General features: G+C 32.2%; 1 protein-coding gene across 2 annotated transcripts in view; it reads right to left on the bottom strand.

The window, feature by feature from the left end:
- Nucleotides 1-4,389: 4,389 nt before the first annotated feature.
- LOC127709691 (uncharacterized) overlaps nt 4,390-21,816 on the bottom strand; it is a 42,120-nt gene continuing 24,693 nt past the window's right edge. The window contains exons 2-6 of one of the 2 annotated variants that reach the window (XM_052215321.1): nt 15,821-15,899; nt 9,513-9,647; nt 8,892-9,014; nt 7,833-7,949; nt 4,390-4,978 (exon numbers count right to left, since the gene is read on the bottom strand). In XM_052215321.1, coding sequence (XP_052071281.1) covers nt 4,893-4,978; nt 7,833-7,949; nt 8,892-9,014; nt 9,513-9,647; nt 15,821-15,899 — 540 coding nt within the window. In that variant the 3' untranslated portion in view covers nt 4,390-4,892. The remainder of the gene's footprint in view (nt 4,979-7,832; nt 7,950-8,891; nt 9,015-9,512; nt 9,648-15,820; nt 15,900-21,816) is intronic. The other variant, XM_052215323.1, reaches the window with a different exon arrangement.

Genomic DNA, 21,816 nt, shown 5'->3' with positions numbered 1-21,816 from the left:
CAGCATTCGGAAGTGATGCAAATACTTTGCCTCTCATGAAAATCATTACTCAAGGACTAAAATCGTCAAATTATGAATGTTTTTTTTTTATATATATGAAGTGAGTTCTTATACCTAAGTTCACAAATCATGCACAAGATATTGTTCCTGTAGGGTCTTTTTTTTTCTGATTTTAATTAATTTACTACTAGTATTACGAGAAAGAAGATCATCGGGTATATATGGCTAGCTTAAACTTACGATTGGGCTGATTAAACCTGTTTATATTATTATATTTTCCAAAAGGAACGGAAGGGAAATCAAATGAAAACAGTCGACGTGTGCACCACTAATTTTTTCAGCACATGAAATACATAGCAACATCATTGTTTAAATCAAAGTGGTATTATAGTAATATGTTAATACTTATCAATGACCGAGTGTTTAAAAGACTAAACGATTATGAGTACTGTCTGCTTTCAATAGCTAGAACAAATTTATCTTATTTTAGGTCCTCAATGCTCTTCAACTTTATACTTGTTTGTCTTTCTAACTATTTTGATCTGTGCGTCACTGATGAGTCTTATGTAGACAAAACGCGCGTATGGCGTATCAAATTATAAGCCTAGTACCTTTCATAACTATTCAGCATAATCTCTATTACGTTCTGTAAATATGGTGTTAAAATAACCAAGCTAGTAAGTATACCTTTTCTGCTACTGTAAACAGAAAAATTCCACATTTGCTAAACGGCAAGATACTACTTCTAGACCATATGCAATTGTTTTTTTCCAGATATTCTCATTTAAGACTCATTTTGAAATTAAATTACAACTTTCCAAATAGTATTTCAATTTAATGAGTACCGTTCAATCTATTCATGGAAGGAAACTAATACAAAGAGATCAGAAAGTTTTGTAAGACTTTCAACGTTGAAAGAGGTAAGAGCTAACAGCATATGGTCCAAGCATCCTGGCGTGATACAGGCACACACTATGGTGAAGTTAGACTAGCTTGGCGTGCAATTCATCCTCCCACACATACATTATCACCACTTATGGCTTACTAGACCAGTAGTCGGAAAACTAAAACATGCAATTTAAAACATGCACAGTGCAGCTACCAATAGGATGACCACCAACTTGAGCAATGTAATGAAAAACGTAAGTGGGGGGAAAGGGGGGGGGGGGGGGGGGGGTGGGTGGTTGGAAAGTTGTTTTTAAATGTGCTTTCTACACCAATAACCTAGTTTGTGAAGTTATAGGTATTAGTCAGAAACTGCAAAAAACCAAAAGATCTTGAACATTCCTTTTAACATTTTTCATGAGGTCTCATCCTAAAATTAAACTGAAATTTATAGTATTTGTGAGAGGCCAGTTTATATTTTGAAACCGTAAGAAAATCAGAAAAAGAATAAAATTTATCAATAAGTAAGAAAAGTGATTACATTACAATATCAGTTTGGTTGAGAAATACCTTCTTCCATCAGTTGAATGAAAAACAGTTATATTACAGAAAGATACTTTAATCGACCGACTGTAAAAACAAAATAATTTTTTTTTTGAAAATCAAGGAGCCTGTTACCTTGTTGCTTTTGTGTAAATGCAAGTTATGTTCAAAAGTCACCTTCGTCATTGTATTTGTCTTTTATGATTATTTTCCTCTGTAATTGTCCACTGATACATTACAGTGCTATCTCTCATTAATTCGGCAAATGCCTTACGATGGATCTTTATTGAAAGACCTGAAAGATGCTTTTCTTTTTCAATGTTACAGCAACCAAGGTACATAACGCCAAAGCCTGAACAATTTGAAGTCACAAAATAATTGTATACTTCAGAATATATTTGAACGGTACTAGTAAGACTCACTGTCAAACAATTCAAATTACGTCTGCAACAATTCTTATAATGACCCTTCCGTTTATGAAACATTCAGTCGAAATGAGGATGTTACATCCAATGATCCGTGTACGGGCGGTTACGCGCTATCTGGACGCTAACGTAACGATCCCTTGCTACAACATTTTGAAGAGTTAGTAGGTTACAAGTTGCATGGTAAAATTTTCCTTTACCAAAGTCCCCTCAATTTTTAGTTGAAAATCCAAATTCCCTGTCCTACATCTCGGACGAACTGCCCTTCAGACCCTACCTATTATATTAATTGTTGATTTGTTTCCATCCTAAAACTAAACGAAATAATTGCCTATGGATGTTTAGCGATCAACATTTGTTATACATCTTAATATGACATGGATTTAAAAAATTGTTCTCCTTAATATGCATGCAATACTTGTTGCTGGTCGTTCAACATCCATTATAATTATGATTTATCAACCTATTGTGTTTTTTCTAAATTCAACATATGCAATTAGAGGACTTAATACCACATATCGTGAGTCACAATTTGTAAGTTTTCAGAATGACATGATTGCTAAAATTTAATGAAACACTGAAATTCGTTACCTTTTGATTAAAAGAGATTGAGGTATGCGTCAATAATGAGACAGCAATACAATATAGTCTTGCTTTAGTAACATTGAGAATAAACAGCGAAGCCGGAGTAGCAATGTTGATCCCTTATTCTATACATGCATTTAACATGTTTAATGTGTCTTCCTTTTTTCTATATAAAAACGTAGACTCAATTTTATCCATTACAGTTGATAAGTGTTATAATTATAGCAAGTGACTAAATATCCAAGGCACAGCGGAGTGGAAAAACAAAAATGAAGTCTTATTCTATGTTTTCTCCTTTAAAATGGATATCCTTTACAGAAAGAATAAAATACTAACAATCAATTATAATGTATAAAATTGTAAATGGACTAACACCTGATTACTTAGCAATGTTAAATAATAATGATGTTCAACAATACAACTTACGATATGTCTCTCATAACGATTACTTGTTCCAAGACCATATACTAAATTTTTATAAAAAAATCTTTTCAACCAAGATCCTAATCATTTCGATTATCATGATTAAGTGAAAGTTTTGTAGAAAACTAATTTATAAATATGACGAAATCAATGATTATTCATGTCAACACAGAAGTGCTGACTACTTGACTGGTGATGAAGTTGGCTCATTATCACTACTTTCCATGCAATATTGTTTAATAACACCATGGAGAGGATCCTTTTGTATATAATAATTGGAGGAACAAAAAGAGAGATGTGACTTTTTTTATTTTTCATTTTAACTACATCATATAGAAAAAGACGAAGCTTTTTGTTTTGTTAGTTGCAATGAACTCATGCCTTGTTGCCTTTTTAATTTCTGTTACAAGAGGTCCACTGTCACATTAAAAAAGGCTTACGGGTGGGGATGTTGGAATTGCAATAATGTGTTCATTTGTGTCTCCTAAACTATATGGGCTTGGTGTTTCACATTACGTACAACATAAGGATTGTTTCAGATAACTATAATTTAAAACATTATGTAATTCAAACAGAATGCCTTACGTGTTAAAGCATCCAACACCTTAGTGTTTTTTTCTGTATATTTTTGTTTTAACGCTAAGTTAAGACTTGTTTTAGCACACCAAAACAATATGACTTATGATCATTTTTTTGTTTAATAATTTAAAGGTTCATATTTTATAGTTGGCAATAATCATAACAATCAATATTTGAGAACAAAACTGTTTATTATATGATTAAGTTACGTTAACTGATGTATTTATCAAGTCGAACTACAGTTTCAACCTTCATTAAAATGTGTTGCGTAACTTAGTCAAGTTGAATACAGTTTCAACTGTCCCTCAATTTGTGAAAATATGGCAGTACCTACCAACTCATCATTATTTAGAATTACGAATAAATATCAAATTAATACGCAAAAAAAACAAGATAACAAAACATTAATCTATTAATCATTAAGATAAATTCATTTGTTATTTCCTGCATTAAAATGTATATTCTATGAATGATTCGTAACATGAGTTATAGAGCGTTCCTGGTGAAGCTAAACCCAGGCACTTCGGAAGCAACAAATTGATGTTATATAGTGTAATAATAAAATGACAAAGTGATAATTTCAAAGGAGTAAGCCCGGTAAGACCCCTTTTTGGTCCCAAAATATAAAATTTTAAAAAATTTGCTAAAATGTAAACTTTTACCTTTTTATTGGAAAGACGAATACTTTTATTACATAAATATGGGCTGTTTTTTACACTACACATGCATCAGGTACTAACATCATTAATTCATTCAAAATTACTGAACTCTTCAAAATTTTAGAATTCGTGTCAATTTTAGACGTTTTTTGTTTAAAATGGAAGTGGCCGCATTTGTGCTCAGTCTTAATATTTAGATATATATTGTGTTTGATGATGATACTTAACATATATAAAGATTGAGACTGAACACGAATGCGGCCACTTCCATTTTAGACAAATCCATCTGAAAAGTGACGTTTTGTGTCATATTTGAAGGAATTTAGGTGTCTTTAATGACCAAATCTGTTCAAATCTTTTACATCAACTAATTGAATTGACTGAAGAAGACATTTAAGTGTTTGAAAAATGTCAAAAATCTTTCATCAGATAAACTTCAAATTTTAGGCCAAAATACGCCCTTATCGGACCTTCTTTCATCTTTCTGGTCTCTCCCAAATTGATAAAATGGCAATTGGTCTCCTGTTGTTCTCTTGCTCTTTTTGATGGCAGAAACCAATTTTTATGTTTCTAAACTTGATTGAATTTTAATGGTGACCGGTATATTATGTCATTTTAATTATATTTATGAAGATGCTGCAGCTTACCTTTGTTTGACCGAATGTTATATTTGTTTTACATATATGTACCGTATTCGTTTTTCAGTTAAAAATGAATCATCCTATGAGTCTTAACACATGTAAAAAAACTAATTATAAGTGTTCACACAGGTTGTGTTATTCAGGACTAAAAACTATTTTAAAACTTCGAAGTACGCCAGCATAAAGCACATTATGATGGTTGACATCTCCGCTATAGCCATGGTTACTGCAGCATTACCTGATAATATAAAATGGGATATACAACAAAATGCATATATGAGAAACGTTTTTGTTACTTCACTTTTTGACCGCATAGAAATAAAATGCAACCATATCTACCTAACAATGAATTTTAAACTGTATTTATATTTTCTTTAATTGAGCTTTTGATACATTGAAACAATACTCCAGTGAAATTAGAAAAACACTCACTAGTTGTATTTGCATATACAATGCTAATCAATTTAATGTAAAACACATTTATTACATTTGAAGCACATTTAATGCTTAAATTAGATAATTTAACCAAAGTACTGACGCACTGTATACTCGAAGGATTGAGAGCAATCATGGCTAAAGTATTATCATAATTTAGATTATCATCTCATCGTACAATTTCTATAAGTAACTTTCAGTGTAAATTTTCTTAGGTCCAGTGTCAAATATTTCGTGCATATTTACGATTTAAGCTAGGTTCTTTTGGCACAATGGATCTACAAAGATCTCTGAAAGGTAAGGCGTAACATTTTACCTTGCAACATGACACTCAATGGCAAAAAAAATTATAACATGGGTTTCTTAACATGGAAAATTCCAAATATATGACATTGAACTTTATGTATGTCACCAAATTTGGTATACCTGGATTTTGACGTGCAGATGGGTATATTTCAATACTTAAATCATCCTTGCTGGCGTCTCCCTATGCTTTGGTTCTTTAGTTGAGAGGAAATATAACGAACGAAGAAAGAGGTCAAATTCGTCAATGATATGTTAAAAGTTGAAAATTAAATATTGGGAATTCAATTGATACTTGCCACATAAGAATAGAAAACTGGGTAACTTTTAAAAATTTCAAGAACCATACACAGAACCAAAGTAGTTTATAGGTGGGCAATAAAATATAAGAGTTAGGACGACAGCATTTCTACAAAGTGTAAGTAATTATATCGTGTCTTTACAAGAAAACAAAATGTTAGCATTGTGTCAGTTGTTATCTATTCGTTTGATGTGTTTGAGCTTTTGATTTTGCCATTTGCTTCGGGACTTTCCGTTTAGAATTTTCCTTGGAGTTCGGTATTTTTGTTATTTTACTTTTTTCACTTCCAATGACCGTAACTAACTCTGAAAACAGAAATAGCTTTTAACAAGTGTGTTATACAAAATAAGGCTTAATGCAAAACAACCATTCGACGAAGTTTGAGATATTATTTCATATCGTTTGCAAGAACATTTGGCAAATCTTTGTATCGTGAAGGGCAAAACAGTACCAGAATAGTTGGGATCCTAAAATTTGAGGAAGACAAATCTGTGGCTTATGATGATAATTTCACTTCCAAGCTTAAAAAAATTGCTTAATTCTATTAAATTGAAACAAATTGTAAAATTTTGTATTTTCAACTTGAGAACAATTAATTGTTTAGGACCCTCAAATTAAACTATGAGAATTACGGCAATAAATCATCACAGTAAAGTTAAATAAGTTGTTTTGTTTCATTCAAAGAATGATCAGAAACAGAGTTAGTTACGGTCATTGGAAGTGAAAAAAGTAAAATAACAAAAATACCGAACTCCAAGGAAAATTCTAAACGGAAAGTCCCGAAGCAAAATCAAAACATATTTTATATGATGTACGGAATGTTACTCAATATTTTGCCACTATGATAGCATTTGGTGGATATGAAACTTTGTTAAAAAAAAATTTAGGGTTTATATTGAAAATCTGATGAGTGACTCTGTATTAGATGTAAGACTAACGTTTCTACGTAATTATACATGATTGACTATCATTTTGTGATTGGTTTTCATTTATTGTTTTGGTTTGAGCGTTCCTGAAAAAGACAAATCCAGAACATTGGTTGTCATTAAATGCTGTCTATCATAATTGTTTTTAGTTTATGTTACAGCATTAATAAAGTTTTTTTTTGTCACCATGGAGCCTTTAATCACATGATATAGTTTACGATTTTGGTTTTGCTCATCGTTCATAATTGTATGGTGAACTGTGATTGATCACATCTTTGTCCTTTTGGTAATTTTTTGGGTAGTTGTCCCTCTGGCAATCATCCAAATATTGTGTAGTAATATATTCTACAGTTTTACAGTTATCTATTTCCTGAAGCAAAAGATTTAAACACTAGTCGTTTGGAATCTCCTGTGTGCCTTCATAGATTAATTTACAACGGGTATTGTACAGTAACATTATTGTTCTCAAATCTTTAACTGGGTTAAAAGTATTCGCCGACTAACATTTTAAATTTATTAAAGAGTTATCTTTTTTTCTTTTCTGACTTTTTAATTGGTCCATTTCTGTCTTATTCACATGTGTACTATGTTAATTCGTATTAATTCTTCTCGAACTCTGAATGAAATTAAAAGTGTTATCATACGACACTGAATGGCCAACACAGCGATTAAAAAAAAATGTTTTTATTATAATTTCCTGCCAGATCAATTTGGGAAATGATATATTTATGGTTGTCTTTCTTAAATTCATATTATCTCAGCGACCTGAGCTGATTATTCGATAGGGCATCAACATATTGATGAAGGGTTATTTTGCCTTTATGATTTCAACTGTCTTAACTTGTAGTGTTTCAGTCTATTTGCCATTTACTCCAACATGCAATTATATTTTCTAGTGGAAAGGTTGCAATATGTACTAAACACATGAAAACAATTCTCATTCCATTACATCAGGAAGATTATAGCCATATTGTATGGGAATTGCAAATTATATGTCGTAGTATTTAAATGCAATCCTATATAAAATTTCATTTGTGTTTAAAACATATTTTTCCTCGTTTGCATTGTTGTCACTGATATTATATACAGAGAGATCTGTACTTGATATAGACATAAAGTTTACTTACATCCTGTTTTCGTGGTCTTGAATCCTTTATAACAAGCGCATGTGGTTACATTACAAAATGCATGAGCTACACACGAAGTATTCTTTGGATTACCGCATGCATTGTTTGGGGCAATTCCTATAATGGAATTTAAGAAAACATAGTTTCATTGAGTTAACTCAATTATATAGTATTTAAAATCATATTTAAAAAGTAACCTTTTTTTTTTTTTAAAGTTATTCATTTTAAAGTATCATATCATGTAATATATTATATTACTTTCATTGTCATGTTTTGATGGACAGTTATTCGATTTCATGTTCCGCTATTTTCCCTTTTCCCACAAAGTGCTCTATCAGGATCGAGTAATTATATTCTACTGAACAGACGGTCAATAGTATGAAGATGCCTGTGATAATTGTAAATATTGAGACAACCCTTTTCCTAAAATGTTACATATCGTCCTAGGTATACGTTTTTCCGAACAAGTCGTATACCCGCATGGTTACAAGTCTTTCAGAAATCCGGTGTTTTTGTACACATATCTGAACAAGAGATATTCTTATTGATCACGAACCGTGTTGTTGTCATAAAATTAATTAAAATGTAATGATGTCTGAACCATTTTTTGTTGATTTTATTCCTGACCGTGTGCGATTTAAAAATAAATCTCCAAATGTGAAAACACTGAAATAGAGGAAAATGTTTTCCACGGAGCTGTGCAAAAATTTACTAATTCATAAGCGAATTAATTACAACGATAACATGGCAAAAATCATATTATTTTACACTTTACACTTCTTTCAATTGAGTGGCCAGAAGATGACAGTAAAAATATTGTATGTTTTTGAGACTTGTTGGATTTGCTAATTGTTGAAAATTGTACGGTGACCTATAGCTGTTAACAACTTTGTCCTTTTTGTCTCTGGTAGAAAGTTGTCTCATTGTCAATATAACCACATCTCCTTATTTTTGTTATATATTAGTGCTGATTCTATTATATTTAAAGAGTCATTTGTCAAATTTCAACTAAAGCAGTGTTTTGATTCAACTTTGGTAAGATGTGAAATTTACACCTACGTGGTTTACAGCTGTTGGTGCTGTCCTTGTAATGGGAAGTTTTGCATTTACAAGTACTGGTGCATGTAGCGTTAACATCACTGAACTCCTCATTTTCCGTACATTGGACACCCAGAGCTTTTTCTGTAACAAATTATGGAAAGCAATTTATATCACAAGTATCTATAATTAGTCAGTGATCCGAGCTGTGATCTAAAGCATGTTAGTATTGCACATTATGAGTTTGTATGTTTTTAAGGATGAACAATGTTGTCTTATGAATTTTTATTAATTGTGCTACTTATTGTTTGTGTAATTCTCTCTATTCAATATGTATATAAACATTTTTTTAAAACCTCACCTCAAAGATGATTTAACTTTTATTTATTATTGTCCCTAGCTGTTGTGGTTGAAAAAAATGCCTAACGGTTGAACACAAAACTTCATTTTGGTTCCCAGGCGGATATCTTCTGATACTTGTTTGTTATTGCAGCAAAAACACTGTTTCATCACTAATTTTCCCAGGTGAACATTTATTACATGTAGCGTATTACATGTAGCGTATTAATTAAATGTGTTAATCATTGTTTAACTGTTAGTCTAATAAACTTTTAAAAGTATTTTATGCTTGCATATACTTACTTGCTTGGCATGTATTATTTTCAGTTTGTGGGTAGAATGTCGATACGCACTGACATGTCTTATTCTTGCATTCTGAATTTGTAACATTTGTTGTACAGTTGGTGTTAATAGTACATGCTCCTCCTAAACGAACTCCTATTTGAAATACACAAATGAATACATTCATTAACTAGAACAGCGTTTACATGCAAAAATTTACACTTGTTTGCTTATATGTATGTAGAATAACATGTAATTGTAAAAAGTACATATGTGAACGCAAATTCACACGCATGTAAATTTACAATAAGGGTAAAATTACAAACCGGAACCATTAATGCTAAATTCTACGTGTACATTTGCCAATTGTTTGTGCATATGTACGCAAGATATATATATATATATATATAAATAAAACTGGCTTGATTTATATCCAAGCTAAAAGGAGCGCCGTGCGTCTATCCGTCTGTGAATCATCGTGGATTCCGGCCAAATAATCAAATATCTTTATCGGATTGCAACCTTTCATGTATACATATACAATGCATGTATATAATCATGAGAACATACTAAAGGAAAGTGTCTATTGCGGTTGACGAATGAGATCAAAGTAACTTAGATATAATGCAATCAATTCATGAAAGGAATTACCGGACTACAACTCTTGAATTGTACTTGGGTTTTAAAACCAAACTTCACTTATTGAAGAGAAATTGAATGTCGAAATACGCATCTAGTGCAGTAAATTTGGTACTGTTAATGTTATTAAATATATGATCAGTGGACGATCTTTATCCATTTTGAGATTACAGTGTTTGCTAGCAGGGTCATAATTGGGAGACAATAATACAAGGTGGATCAGGAGGATGTTTTACAAATTGTATATTCATTTTCATCTGATGCTACGCATTATTTCCAAAAATATCCTCTACCACCCCCCCTCCTTTCCCTCGAAAAACCCCCCCCCCCCCCCCCACCCCCCACGCTTTACCCTTGAGAAATTAAATGGTTTGGCCATCAAGTCATTTTATTTATATGAATAGCTTTAATTCAATAATTATGTAAAGTTACACATACAAATACGTAAATAAGATGTTTAAGTGTACTATATCAAGTTGACTGGTTTTCCTTCTGTTTGATGAATGTTATTTTTCCCGTCACTTTTTCATACTTGTTTCATTATATGATAAATCTCAAATATTTTTCAACTCAAATTATTCAAGGGAAAATCAATTTACTTTTTAACAAGGGCGGAATGATCAGAAATTGACCATATATGAAGGTTTAGGACAAACTAGCCGACAAGTCCTTGAACAGACTTGTATGGTGATACTAGCCGACAAGTCCTTGAACAGACTTGTATGGTGATTTTGGTTTGATCTGAAATACAACTATCTTGTCATATAATATTACAATCAAGCGAGTTATTCTTAAAATTATTTGATTCCAGTATTTTTATAGACATTTAGCAGAGTAATTTAATAAAGTATGGAGCACAAATTTGAGGTGTTAGCATCAAAATCAGGAAAATAAGTAATAGTAAAAGTTCAATGATAAGTTAATATTGACATTAAAAAGTAAAATAACAAAAATACCGAACTCCGAGAAAAATTCAAATCGGAAAGTCCATAATCAAAAGGCAAAATCAAAAGCTCAAAACACATCAGACGAATGGATAACAACCGTCATATTCCTGACTTGGTACAGGCATTTTCTAATATAGAAAATGATGGATTAAACCTGGTTATATAGCTAGCTAAACCTCTCAGTTGTATGACAGTCGCTTAAAATTCCATTATATTGACAACAAGATGTGAACAAAACAAACAGACATAATAGGTTAAAATGTCAAAAATAGGGGTGTAGCAGTCAATATTGTGTTATAATCTTAATCACTTTAAAAATAAACAAATATGTCAACAAAGAAAAACAAAAAGGCATATAGACGAAGCACATTAGCAAAAACGAAAGACAAGAATACAAAACATTACGATAGCACAATAACACAATGACGGGATGTATAAGTACCTAGCCACGTCAAATGGATATTACCAAAAATATACTAAACAGTAAAAGTAATGATTTACAAAGACAAATAAAAGAACACTATAACACGTAATTAAGATGATAAACAACGTCAGTACCTAGAATCTCTACTTTAAGACCATCGAGTATTATTTGTGAAGTTGATACGGAATATTTATCAACACGGTCTTGGTATCTTCCCGTGAACTTTTTTTTAGAAAAAGGACGAGACGTTCTTTGACATTACCCATCAACTTTCTGCTCAGACAGTGATGACGTTTTACAAAGTCTGAGTAGCAGCTGCAAGCTCTTGAACACCGAATGAGTTGGGAAATGTATATCCCATATGCAGTTGAGGTTGGCATATTGCTACTAAGGTAAGAGGGAAATTGATAATTTCAAAATTAAAATCGTCAAGTTTGTTATAGATTATGGTACTGAAATGACCGCTTATGGCAAATTCGAGGTATAAGTTTAAAAATGAGGCTGAGGAAGCCGTGTCTGCTGTTTCTATAATTTCTAGTTCTGGAGGATATATAATGGAACCCAATCAGAAAAGTTTGGATTTTTAATGGAAAGAACATCATCAATATATCTGATTGTGAAATTAAATGATCTGGCTTCTTTGATTTCTTGCTTTTGACCAGTGTCTGAAGGAACTCCGACTCATATGAAAATAAAAAGAGGTCGGCAAGGAGAGGTGCACAGTTCGTTCCCATAGGAATGCCGACAATTTGTTGAAAAAGTTTACGTCCAAATTCAACAAATTTGTTGTCAATACGGAACTCAAGTATACTGATCACTTGTTTCTCTTTGCAGCATGATTTACCTTTTTGTATACTGTTAACAAAATATGCCGTATGGTATCCCAAAGTAATAGATTTATAGCGGATGCTAACATTTTTATGTTGAAAAGCATTGTTGATTATTTCTTTTAGACGATTTGTCTTTTTTTTCCAAATTATGCAGAAGTTCATTTTTAGAATCCACATATGGTTAATACCACTATTTATTGCGAGTAAACTATTTCACAGTACTTCTGAAGTTCCTCTTTCACTGCGGACCGAATTTTTGTCAATCCAATAGTCAATTCCTTCGTCGAACTCGCAGATGAGCCGGCAATGTACCGTTGTTTGTACGGAATTTTGTGAAGCTTAGGTATCCAATACATACAAGGTAAGTCCTCCGATTTGCTTTCAATTTAATGTTCATTAAAGCCAGGAACGACTTATAGTTTGACAAAATCTCATCCTTGTCAAATGATATGTTTTTGTATGTCGGATTACCTGAGTGCTAATTTATTCCTAATTCTTTTACAAGACACTCGAAGTACATGTAGTACGATTTACATACACAGATAATATTATTTAAAGCTTTGTCCGCAGGAACAAAAACACACTTCCTATGTTATGAATGGTAGCAAAAAAAATATACTGTAAGGTTGAGAAATAAAGATGAAATATATATTATAAGTAACTGATTAAATTAAGCGTTTCTAAAATTAATCAGATTTCGATATTTCTCACAGATGCAATTAAAACCATAGATGGAAATATATAACATAATTAAGTGTCAAATGTATTTTCTCTCCAAGAAATAACGTCATCACTATAGCTACAGATGTATTTTTGTCATAAAATATATGATAGTGTATGTTTTTCGGTTATTCAAAATATGTCAAAAGGGTGGGGTACTGGATGTCTCAGCTGCTGATCTCTACCAAAAAAATGATTTAGAAGTTTTATTGGTTCACTAAACCTGTATGGACGATACTTTGGCAAGATTGGTCATTATTCTTAAATACATTGATTTACATAAGAAAAATACTTCTATGTTAGTCATACATTGTACGTCGTTCGCTTTCCAAGTCTTAACTTAGCGAACACTTTCTAAAAAAAATAATCTTTCCTTTCTTAGTTTTTATTATTGCTCGACATAATCGCAATAGACTGAAATAAGATAATAGGGAAAAACCATAGTAAAAATGTTATAAATAACGCTGAATTAGCTCCTTACACGAGGCGGTTTCGATCTTGATACATTTGCATTTAATGAGGTATCTGTCTATTATAAAAGACTTATGTTGACTCTAAATATCTTGATTGTTCTGTATTGTTAGTTTGCTGTTTGATAAAAATATAACTCAATTCAAATCCCCAAGAGTTTTCTAGGGTCATGAAGATTTTTTCATCCCTGGACCTTTCTAATATACGATTTTTTCCATTGGCAGTCATGCACATTTACCCATCATTCAACCAATCTTTTTACATCTGACTATTCTACCACACCCAGTACTCTGACATATAGGCCAAAGTGAGCGGTGTTTGCCTGGTGTGTATATATTTTGTCAAAAACGTTTAAACAATCTCTTTTTGTTTTTGTACTTTGCTATTTCGTCTCTACACTTGTTCTTCGTTTTTCTTTTCATAAAATTTTGAATATATCATTAGTACTTTGGGATGACCTTGGCAATAAAAAAAAAAATTGCGGAAAGTTTTAGGAGAAGGGTCTGTTTCAATTCGGATTGGTAGTCGAATCCTCTTATTGTGATCGTAAATCGGTATTTATATAGAAGTCAAATAAATTGCCCTCCTTCGACGATTTTTTGTTCACGGATTTACCCGCTTCATCTGGCTTCAATGTATTCACATTATTTTTAAATGGGTTTTACGGTAAACGTCATACTAGGTGCACGTAGTACTGCAATATTCCGACAACACTGTTAACAGATATTGAGGTCAATATACGTGCTTAGTATATAGTAAGGGTAAATTTGTATATTTTAAATGAGTCACAAAACATTTATCTACCTCATTAAAATGTTGAGTTGAGTATTTTTGATGGCTTATGTTGAACATTTCTGCTTAATGTTTAAAGCAAAGTATAATTTGAAATTCCACAGTTCACATACTAAAAGAATGACGTGTTTTTTTTAACTTTTGACCACCCTTATATAGATCCAAATTAAATCTTCTCGCTTGTAAGACCATTGTTCTCGATATCCAATGACAATCGCGACTGCATCAACCAAAGATAAGTGCAGGACGTAATTTACTATCGTCCTCTGATCTGGTATGATCATCAACATATATATTTTATGATGGTATGATACTAAACCCCTAACGGGAGGGATTGTACTTGATTTTCATATGATGAAGACATAATCTTTCAATCAGTTTAATTGAGGACTGGTGCTGGCATGTCAGTAACTGCTAGTAGTCCTTTGTTCATTTATGTATCATTGTCATTGTTGCTTAGTTTCCTTTGTTACCTATTCTGACATCGGACTCTGACTTCTTTTAAACTGAGTTTTACTGTGCGTATTGCTATGTGTTTCCTTATTCTACATTGGCTAAAGGTATAGGGGGAGAGTTGAGATCTCACAAAACATGTTTAACCCCGCCGCATTTTTGCGCCTGTCCCAAGTCAGGAGCCTCTGGCCTTTGTTGGTCTAGTATGTTTTTAAATTTTAGTTCATTTATATGTTTTGGAGTTTAGTGTGACGTCCATTTTCACTGAACTAGCACGCAATTTTATTTAGGGGCCAGCTGAGGACCACCTCCGGGTGCTGGATTTTTTCGCTGCATTGAATACCCATTGGTGGCCTTCGGCTGTTGTCTGCTCTTTGGTCTGGTTGTTGTCTCTTTGACATATTCCCCATTTCCATTCTCAATTTTATATCTAGTTACATGGATTCCCTTGGATCACCTTTTTGTTATTGATATTTTCTTTGTTTATTTAGCTAGGAATAGAGGGGCGTCATATATCAACTGCTCCGAATGTGAATGGTATCAGTAATTTTATGAACACATTTAATAAAGAAAAATAAGCTATAGTTGCTTAAATCCACGTCATTTGGACTCTGTTGGATAGTTGCCTCATAGGAAATCATACCACATCTCCTTAATTCATTTGAAGTAGTAAAGAATATTACGAAAATACCAGTAGCAAAATGGGGAGCCATGCCTCTAATTAAGGGCCTGAGTTCCTTATTTTAAAGATCTTATTCAGCAATCGACAATTATTGAGCTTTCTCAAATATTTTAGAATGACAAGAAAAAATTAATATATTTGATTTTTCATGAAAAAACTACTTTCATTGTTAGTAAGTATTTCAGTTATCGTAATAATGTTTTTGTGTTTGTATTACAGAGTCAAGAGTTCAAGTATAGCACTACCATTTATATGGATAAAAACTCAAGGAACCCCTACAGATGGAATGTATAAAGAATGTAATGCTTACATTTCAAATTCAGGTTGTGTTATGTATTATTTTACAAAATGAATTATGCAAAAAATCCTACCTCCTTGAACTGCAACTGTATTTGCACAGTAAAATGAAACCAGCGGAAACAAAAGTAAAACTATAGTTGACAGAGAGGCCTGAAAAATACATAAACAATTGTTTCAACGTTGTTTCTAGCATTATTTCACAGTTTCAAGAGTGATTTGATGCAAACATTTATTAGACGGCAATTAAGAGTAATATAATGCTGTTCAAATAAATGTCTACGCGCTGCATTTGTTCGCACCTGTCCTAATTCAGGAACCTGATGTTCAGTGGTTGTCGTTTGTTGATGTGGTTCATAAGTGTTTCTTGTTTCTCGTTTTTTTATATAGATTAGACCGTTGGTTTTCCTGTTTGAATGGTTTTACACTAGTCATTTTTGGGGCCCTTTATAGTTTGCTGTTCGGTGTGAGCCATGGCTCCGTGTTGAAGGCAGTACTTTGACCTTTAATGGTTTACTTTTACAAATTGTGACTTGGATGGAGAGTTGTCTCATTGGCACTCATACCACATCTTCTTATATCTGTCTACACCTACAGTAACAGTTGACAACGACACCGAAAGCTAGGTAACATTTAAGAAGTTGTCTTAATATAGTAATGATCGTATATGAGTATTATTAGTTGTTTACTGGCTTGAACAAAATGTTTGCCTGTATGTATGTTGTACTCACCATAGCGATATTTTGCTTGTTTATGTTCTTACGCATTTTATTAAAGTTTACCTGTATTTTTGTATCTAGTTTGAAGAAAAAGAAGGACCCTTAATATTTGATTGCATCTTTTTAGAAGATTAGCTTTTAGATTCAATGATAAAATTGGGAAAAAGAAAACAAAAACCGTATATTTGCTGTATAAATGCTCAATAAAACACGATTTACGTCTTTTGACAAAGGTAGATAATGTCTCTACAATGGCTGTTCATTTTTTATTCGGATGCCTCAATAATATGCTCATAACTTTTTCGTATTGATATTCACTAGTTTGAAGCTTAGTTTTTGACACTACGCTTCTATTTTTCCGGATAACGGTTGATCTGAGGTGGCGTAAAAAACAAACTAACCCTACCAAAAAATGGGGTGATCTCAGCTGGTGCCCCGGAAGGGTGAGCAGATCCTGCTCCTCTAGAATCATCTGTTATGTTGTTCATAAGTGCAATTTCTGTGATGTCTGATTCGATGAAGGGAGGACGGGATAGAGGTGACGACAGTGATGACATGTCTGAGGTCATCTTTGAGACATATATTTCATAAAGATCAACCAACGCGTTCTGGCGTCCGTACAAAACCAGCACAGGGTACGTGCGATAGACACCAATCTTAATTGGCTAGAATTGCGTTCAACATAGACATACAACTTTTAATTATTTAGTGAAAGGACATCTATCTTCATAACAGAACGTGAAGTGAAAGTATAATTCTAACTTCTTTTCATTCGTTCTGGGAAGTCGCAAATGCACTCTGCCTCATATAAATAAATGGAAATGTCGACAAGAGGAGGGGCACAGTTGTTTCCAATAGGAATACATATTTTTTGTTGAAAAACATGTCCTCCATACGTGACTTATATGTTGGCAATCACCAAATAAGGCACATTGATGATGTCAGTCCCAGAGAATATTTCGGTTCAGTAACACCAAATACTAAATTACATGACCAATCCTCAAAAAACATTGTTTTATTGAACAAAAGAAAAGCAATCGTGAACCCTAAAACGCTGTAATATTTTGAAAATAAATTTGCGGTACAGTTCTGCTACTTAATCATTTATATATATGGACGATATTTATCTAAACGCACGCAAGAACACTTGTATCGTTTTAAAAGACCCAATCAATTCAAAAGTATCATTTATCAACATTGTAAAAAGCACAATCATCCTATTAAATATTTAACAGTTCAACCTTTAGAAGTAGTAAATAAGCAGCCTGGTGAATCTCATTCAAAGTTTGTACGATCACGGAAAATAATTGAATTAAATTGGATTAAAAAATTACAGACAGTCTACCCTCTCGGTCTTAATGATAATATTATGGGAATTGGTAATATATCAAGAACCGATTCTGTTAACATTTTGGATATAGTTTCTTAAACTGTTCGTAAAAACCGTTCTCATGGGCGTAGAAAAAATCGCAATCAAAGAAAATTTCGGACTTACCATACAAATATTTCGGACCTAATTTCTATTTCAAAAAAACAACGGCACCCATTATCTATTAACCAAGCTCTGCTCTTTACCTATAAATAAATTAGATAAAATTTTAGAGGATTGCAACACAATTTCATATTGCAGTCCTAAGTATGAAGTCGTTCAAATTATAATGGCATATTGTTATTCTAAACTGTTTCCCAAAATTTCTCGCCCTGAAGATCATAAAAACATTTTTATTAAAATAAAGTATGTCAATAAAGGTTTTGATTTTGTAAATATTGCCGGTATTTTTAACGACCATTCTGTTAAAGAACAAATTCCTGGATATTTTGATAATACTGAACTCCCTCTTATTTGTTATATTTACAAGAAATCTACCCGGAAATTTGTGTTTAATTATAGCCAAGTCTGTAAAGATGTAAATATCAGTGAAAATACACCTACGTCATGTAATTGTAGTAATTCAGAATACACTTTTGGCCCCATTTCCCATGTTATAACAGGAGACCTTAACATCGTTCGTGACCGAGAGTTAAAATCATTTCTTCAGTAAAGGACCTAAATATCGTCCCCCGTCAATTATTAATTGGAATGAGTGTCGTAATATCATCAACGAATCACTTCGTGCTTATTGTTTGAAATGGATAAAACGGGAAAAAGCTGACAAAAAATCTTTGGACTCTTTTTTTAATTCAGTAATGAAGATAGTTGATATACGTATACAACATTTTAAAGAACATTTTACTCTTAACAACAACCATAAAAATCCTATTTCTCGTATCAAAAATAAACTAAAAGAACTAGCCAAGGAATTTGTTTTTGTCCCGGCTGATAAAGCTGCTAATAATATTATTATAGTTTGACGTAAATTTTACATTGAGTTTCTGCAAAAGGAAATCACTAATTCACCAACATTCCAACTGACTTCATTTTCAGAAAACGATATCTGTAACAAACATAAACTATTAGCTACATCTTTACAAGCAGAACCAAATACAATGAAAGTCCCAACTATGTACTGGCTTCCTAAGCTACACAAATCACCTTACAAATATAGATTTATTTCGTCTTCAAGTCATTGTTCCACTACTAAATTGTCTATTCTATTTACTAGTACACTTGGTACAATCAAAAACCTGATAATAAATTGTTCAAATAAGGCCTTTGAATAAGTGGAATTAATTACTTTGGGAGTGTCAAAAACTCGTTGGAAGTACTTGATAAATTGCATGCATATATTGGTGATTTTGAATCGGTTCAAATTTTTGAATTTTTTGAAAAGTCGGAATGCGAATACATTTGTTCAAACTCTTTTAGGTAATTTTTTAGTAGCAACAAACAAAAGACATGCTTTGATATCTGCCCTTGAATTTTTACTTGATAACGTTTTTGTTTACTTTGGAGATTCCGTATATTGTCAAGTTATCGGAATTTCAATGGGGACTAACTGTGCACCACTTATTGCGGACCTGTTTTTGTATTGTTATGAGTTACAATTTATGACTAAAATCAGGAAAGACCCATCGAAACAACATCTGATACAAAAATTTAACAATACTTTTAGATATTTGGATGATATATTGGCTCTTAATAATGACGACTTCAGTATGTATACTAAAGAAATTTATCCTGTTAAACTTACTTTAAATAAAGGTAATACTAACAATGACCACTGTCCTTTCCTCGATCTTGATATCTATGTCATTAACGGGAAGCTTAATATGATAAAAGAGATGATTTTTCATTTCCTATCGTTAATTATCCATTTTTAGATGGTGACTTTCCCTTGTCACCATCTTATGGTGTTTATATATCTCAACTTGTACGATTCGCTCGTGTATGTAACAACGTATTAGATTTTAGCGAGAGAAATTTATGTATTACTGAAAAATTATTACACCAGGGTTTTCGATATCATAAACTAGTCAAAACATTTACTAAATTTTATCATCGGTATAAGGACATCATTCGTAAATATAACTCAACATGCAGTTATCTTATACGTTCGGGTATTTCACACCCAATCTTTTATGGTAATATTCTTTACAAAGCACAAAAATGTCAGTATTCACCTCAAAAGCTAACAAAACCTTTAAACAGACTTATTTATAAGGGATATAGTTATGATACTGTTTTCAGGTCATTAAAGATTGCATATTTTGGCTTTAATATTAATTTTACTTATAGGGTCTTTGCATCGTAATTAAACACATTTATTCTAAAACCAGTTGTTGGCATGACACGGGTTATGTTCTTCTCATATATTTTATGACGGTATAATACTAAACCCCTAACAGGAGGGATTGTGCCTGATACTCATATGATGAAGACATAATCTTGTAATCAGTTTAATTGAGGTCTGGAGCTTGCATGTCAGTAACTGCTCGTAGTCTGTTGTTATTTATGTATTATTGTCATTTTGTTTATTTTTTTTTGTTTCCTATTCTGACATCGGACTCGGACTTCTCTTATATTGAGTTTTACTGTACGTACTGTTGTGCGTTTGTTTTTTCTACATTGGCTAGAGGTATAGGGGGAGGGTTGAGATCTCAAAAAACATGTTTAACCCCGCCGCATTTTTGCGCCTGTTCTAAGTCAGGAGCCTCTGGCCTTTGTTAATCTTGTATCATTTTTAATTTTAGTTTCCTGTGTATAATTTGGAGTTTATTATGACGTCCATTATCACTGAACTAGTATAAATATTTGTTTAGGGGCCAGCTGAACGACGCCTTCGGGTGCGGGAGTTTCTCGCTGCATTGAAGACCCATTGGTGGCCTTCGGCTGTTGTCTGCTCTATGGTCGGGTTGTTGTCTCTTTGACACATTCCCCATTTCCATTCTCAATTTTATATTATTCAGGTTGATATATTTGCTTAGACTTTTGTTATGTAATACTCAAAGAAACAATGGGAGATGACCAAAAACTAAGTAAACAGCAGTTGGTGTAGGAACTGAAAACAGAGGTTTATTCTTATCTTCAGAATTGTATTTTTATATTATGCATATTGCTATTTGGTGTATTTCACAGGTTATATCTACAATCTATTGGTTCTTTGGTTGTGAGAAAGAATTTTTTTTTCATCATAAAATAATGAACATACAACAGCCAGGTTTTTTTCTTTCTACTGCGATGAAGGTCGCGTAAGTGAGATATCTATATGGCAATGGTTTTCGTTGAAGGGTTAAATTATTTTTGTGTTTTAGCTTAGTTGATATGGAATATGCATCCAATTCTGATAATAAGGGAATCAAATAATATTATATATAAAAATCTGTGTTTTTTTTTAATATATATATGAAATATTAAGTGAGAACATTATATTAACGTTATATATAATAATTAAATGTGTATCAAAATAAATATTTCCTGATGCGTTTATATCATTCAAAATGAAAATGAAAAAAACAAAACAATATACAATGTAAGTTCATTTACATACATACAGCTTAACGAAAAGACCACGCATAATTTAATTATGAAAGCAACATGATTATAATGTAATAAATATTAGAACACTCGAAGAATTTGGAAAACGTTATGGAGGAAGTAGATACTTTTTATCCAATACACAATGTCATTTAAACTGTTGAAAAGCAGAAACAAGTTGTGATGTTTTTGTTTGTTTTGTAGCCTTATGTAGATACGTGCGTCTGACGTATATCTTTGATAAACGGGGTTTGTTAACTGATAATACTTCATTCTATATAACAGAGGTACCTCAAGTGTTATTGTTTTTCTTGTACTATCAAAGATTTTGAATACGAAATCCTATAAAAAAATTAAAAGAAGAAAAAAAATGGCAAAAAGCAGAATTGATTAAGCAGAGACTAATTACAAAAATCACGTAGACTTTTTTATCATC

Source organism: Mytilus californianus, unplaced genomic scaffold (genome assembly GCF_021869535.1).
Source record: "Mytilus californianus isolate M0D057914Y unplaced genomic scaffold, xbMytCali1.0.p SCAF_7, whole genome shotgun sequence".
Taxonomy (NCBI): Eukaryota; Metazoa; Mollusca; class Bivalvia; order Mytilida; family Mytilidae; genus Mytilus; species Mytilus californianus.
This window is presented reverse-complemented; position numbering and strand designations above follow the sequence as displayed.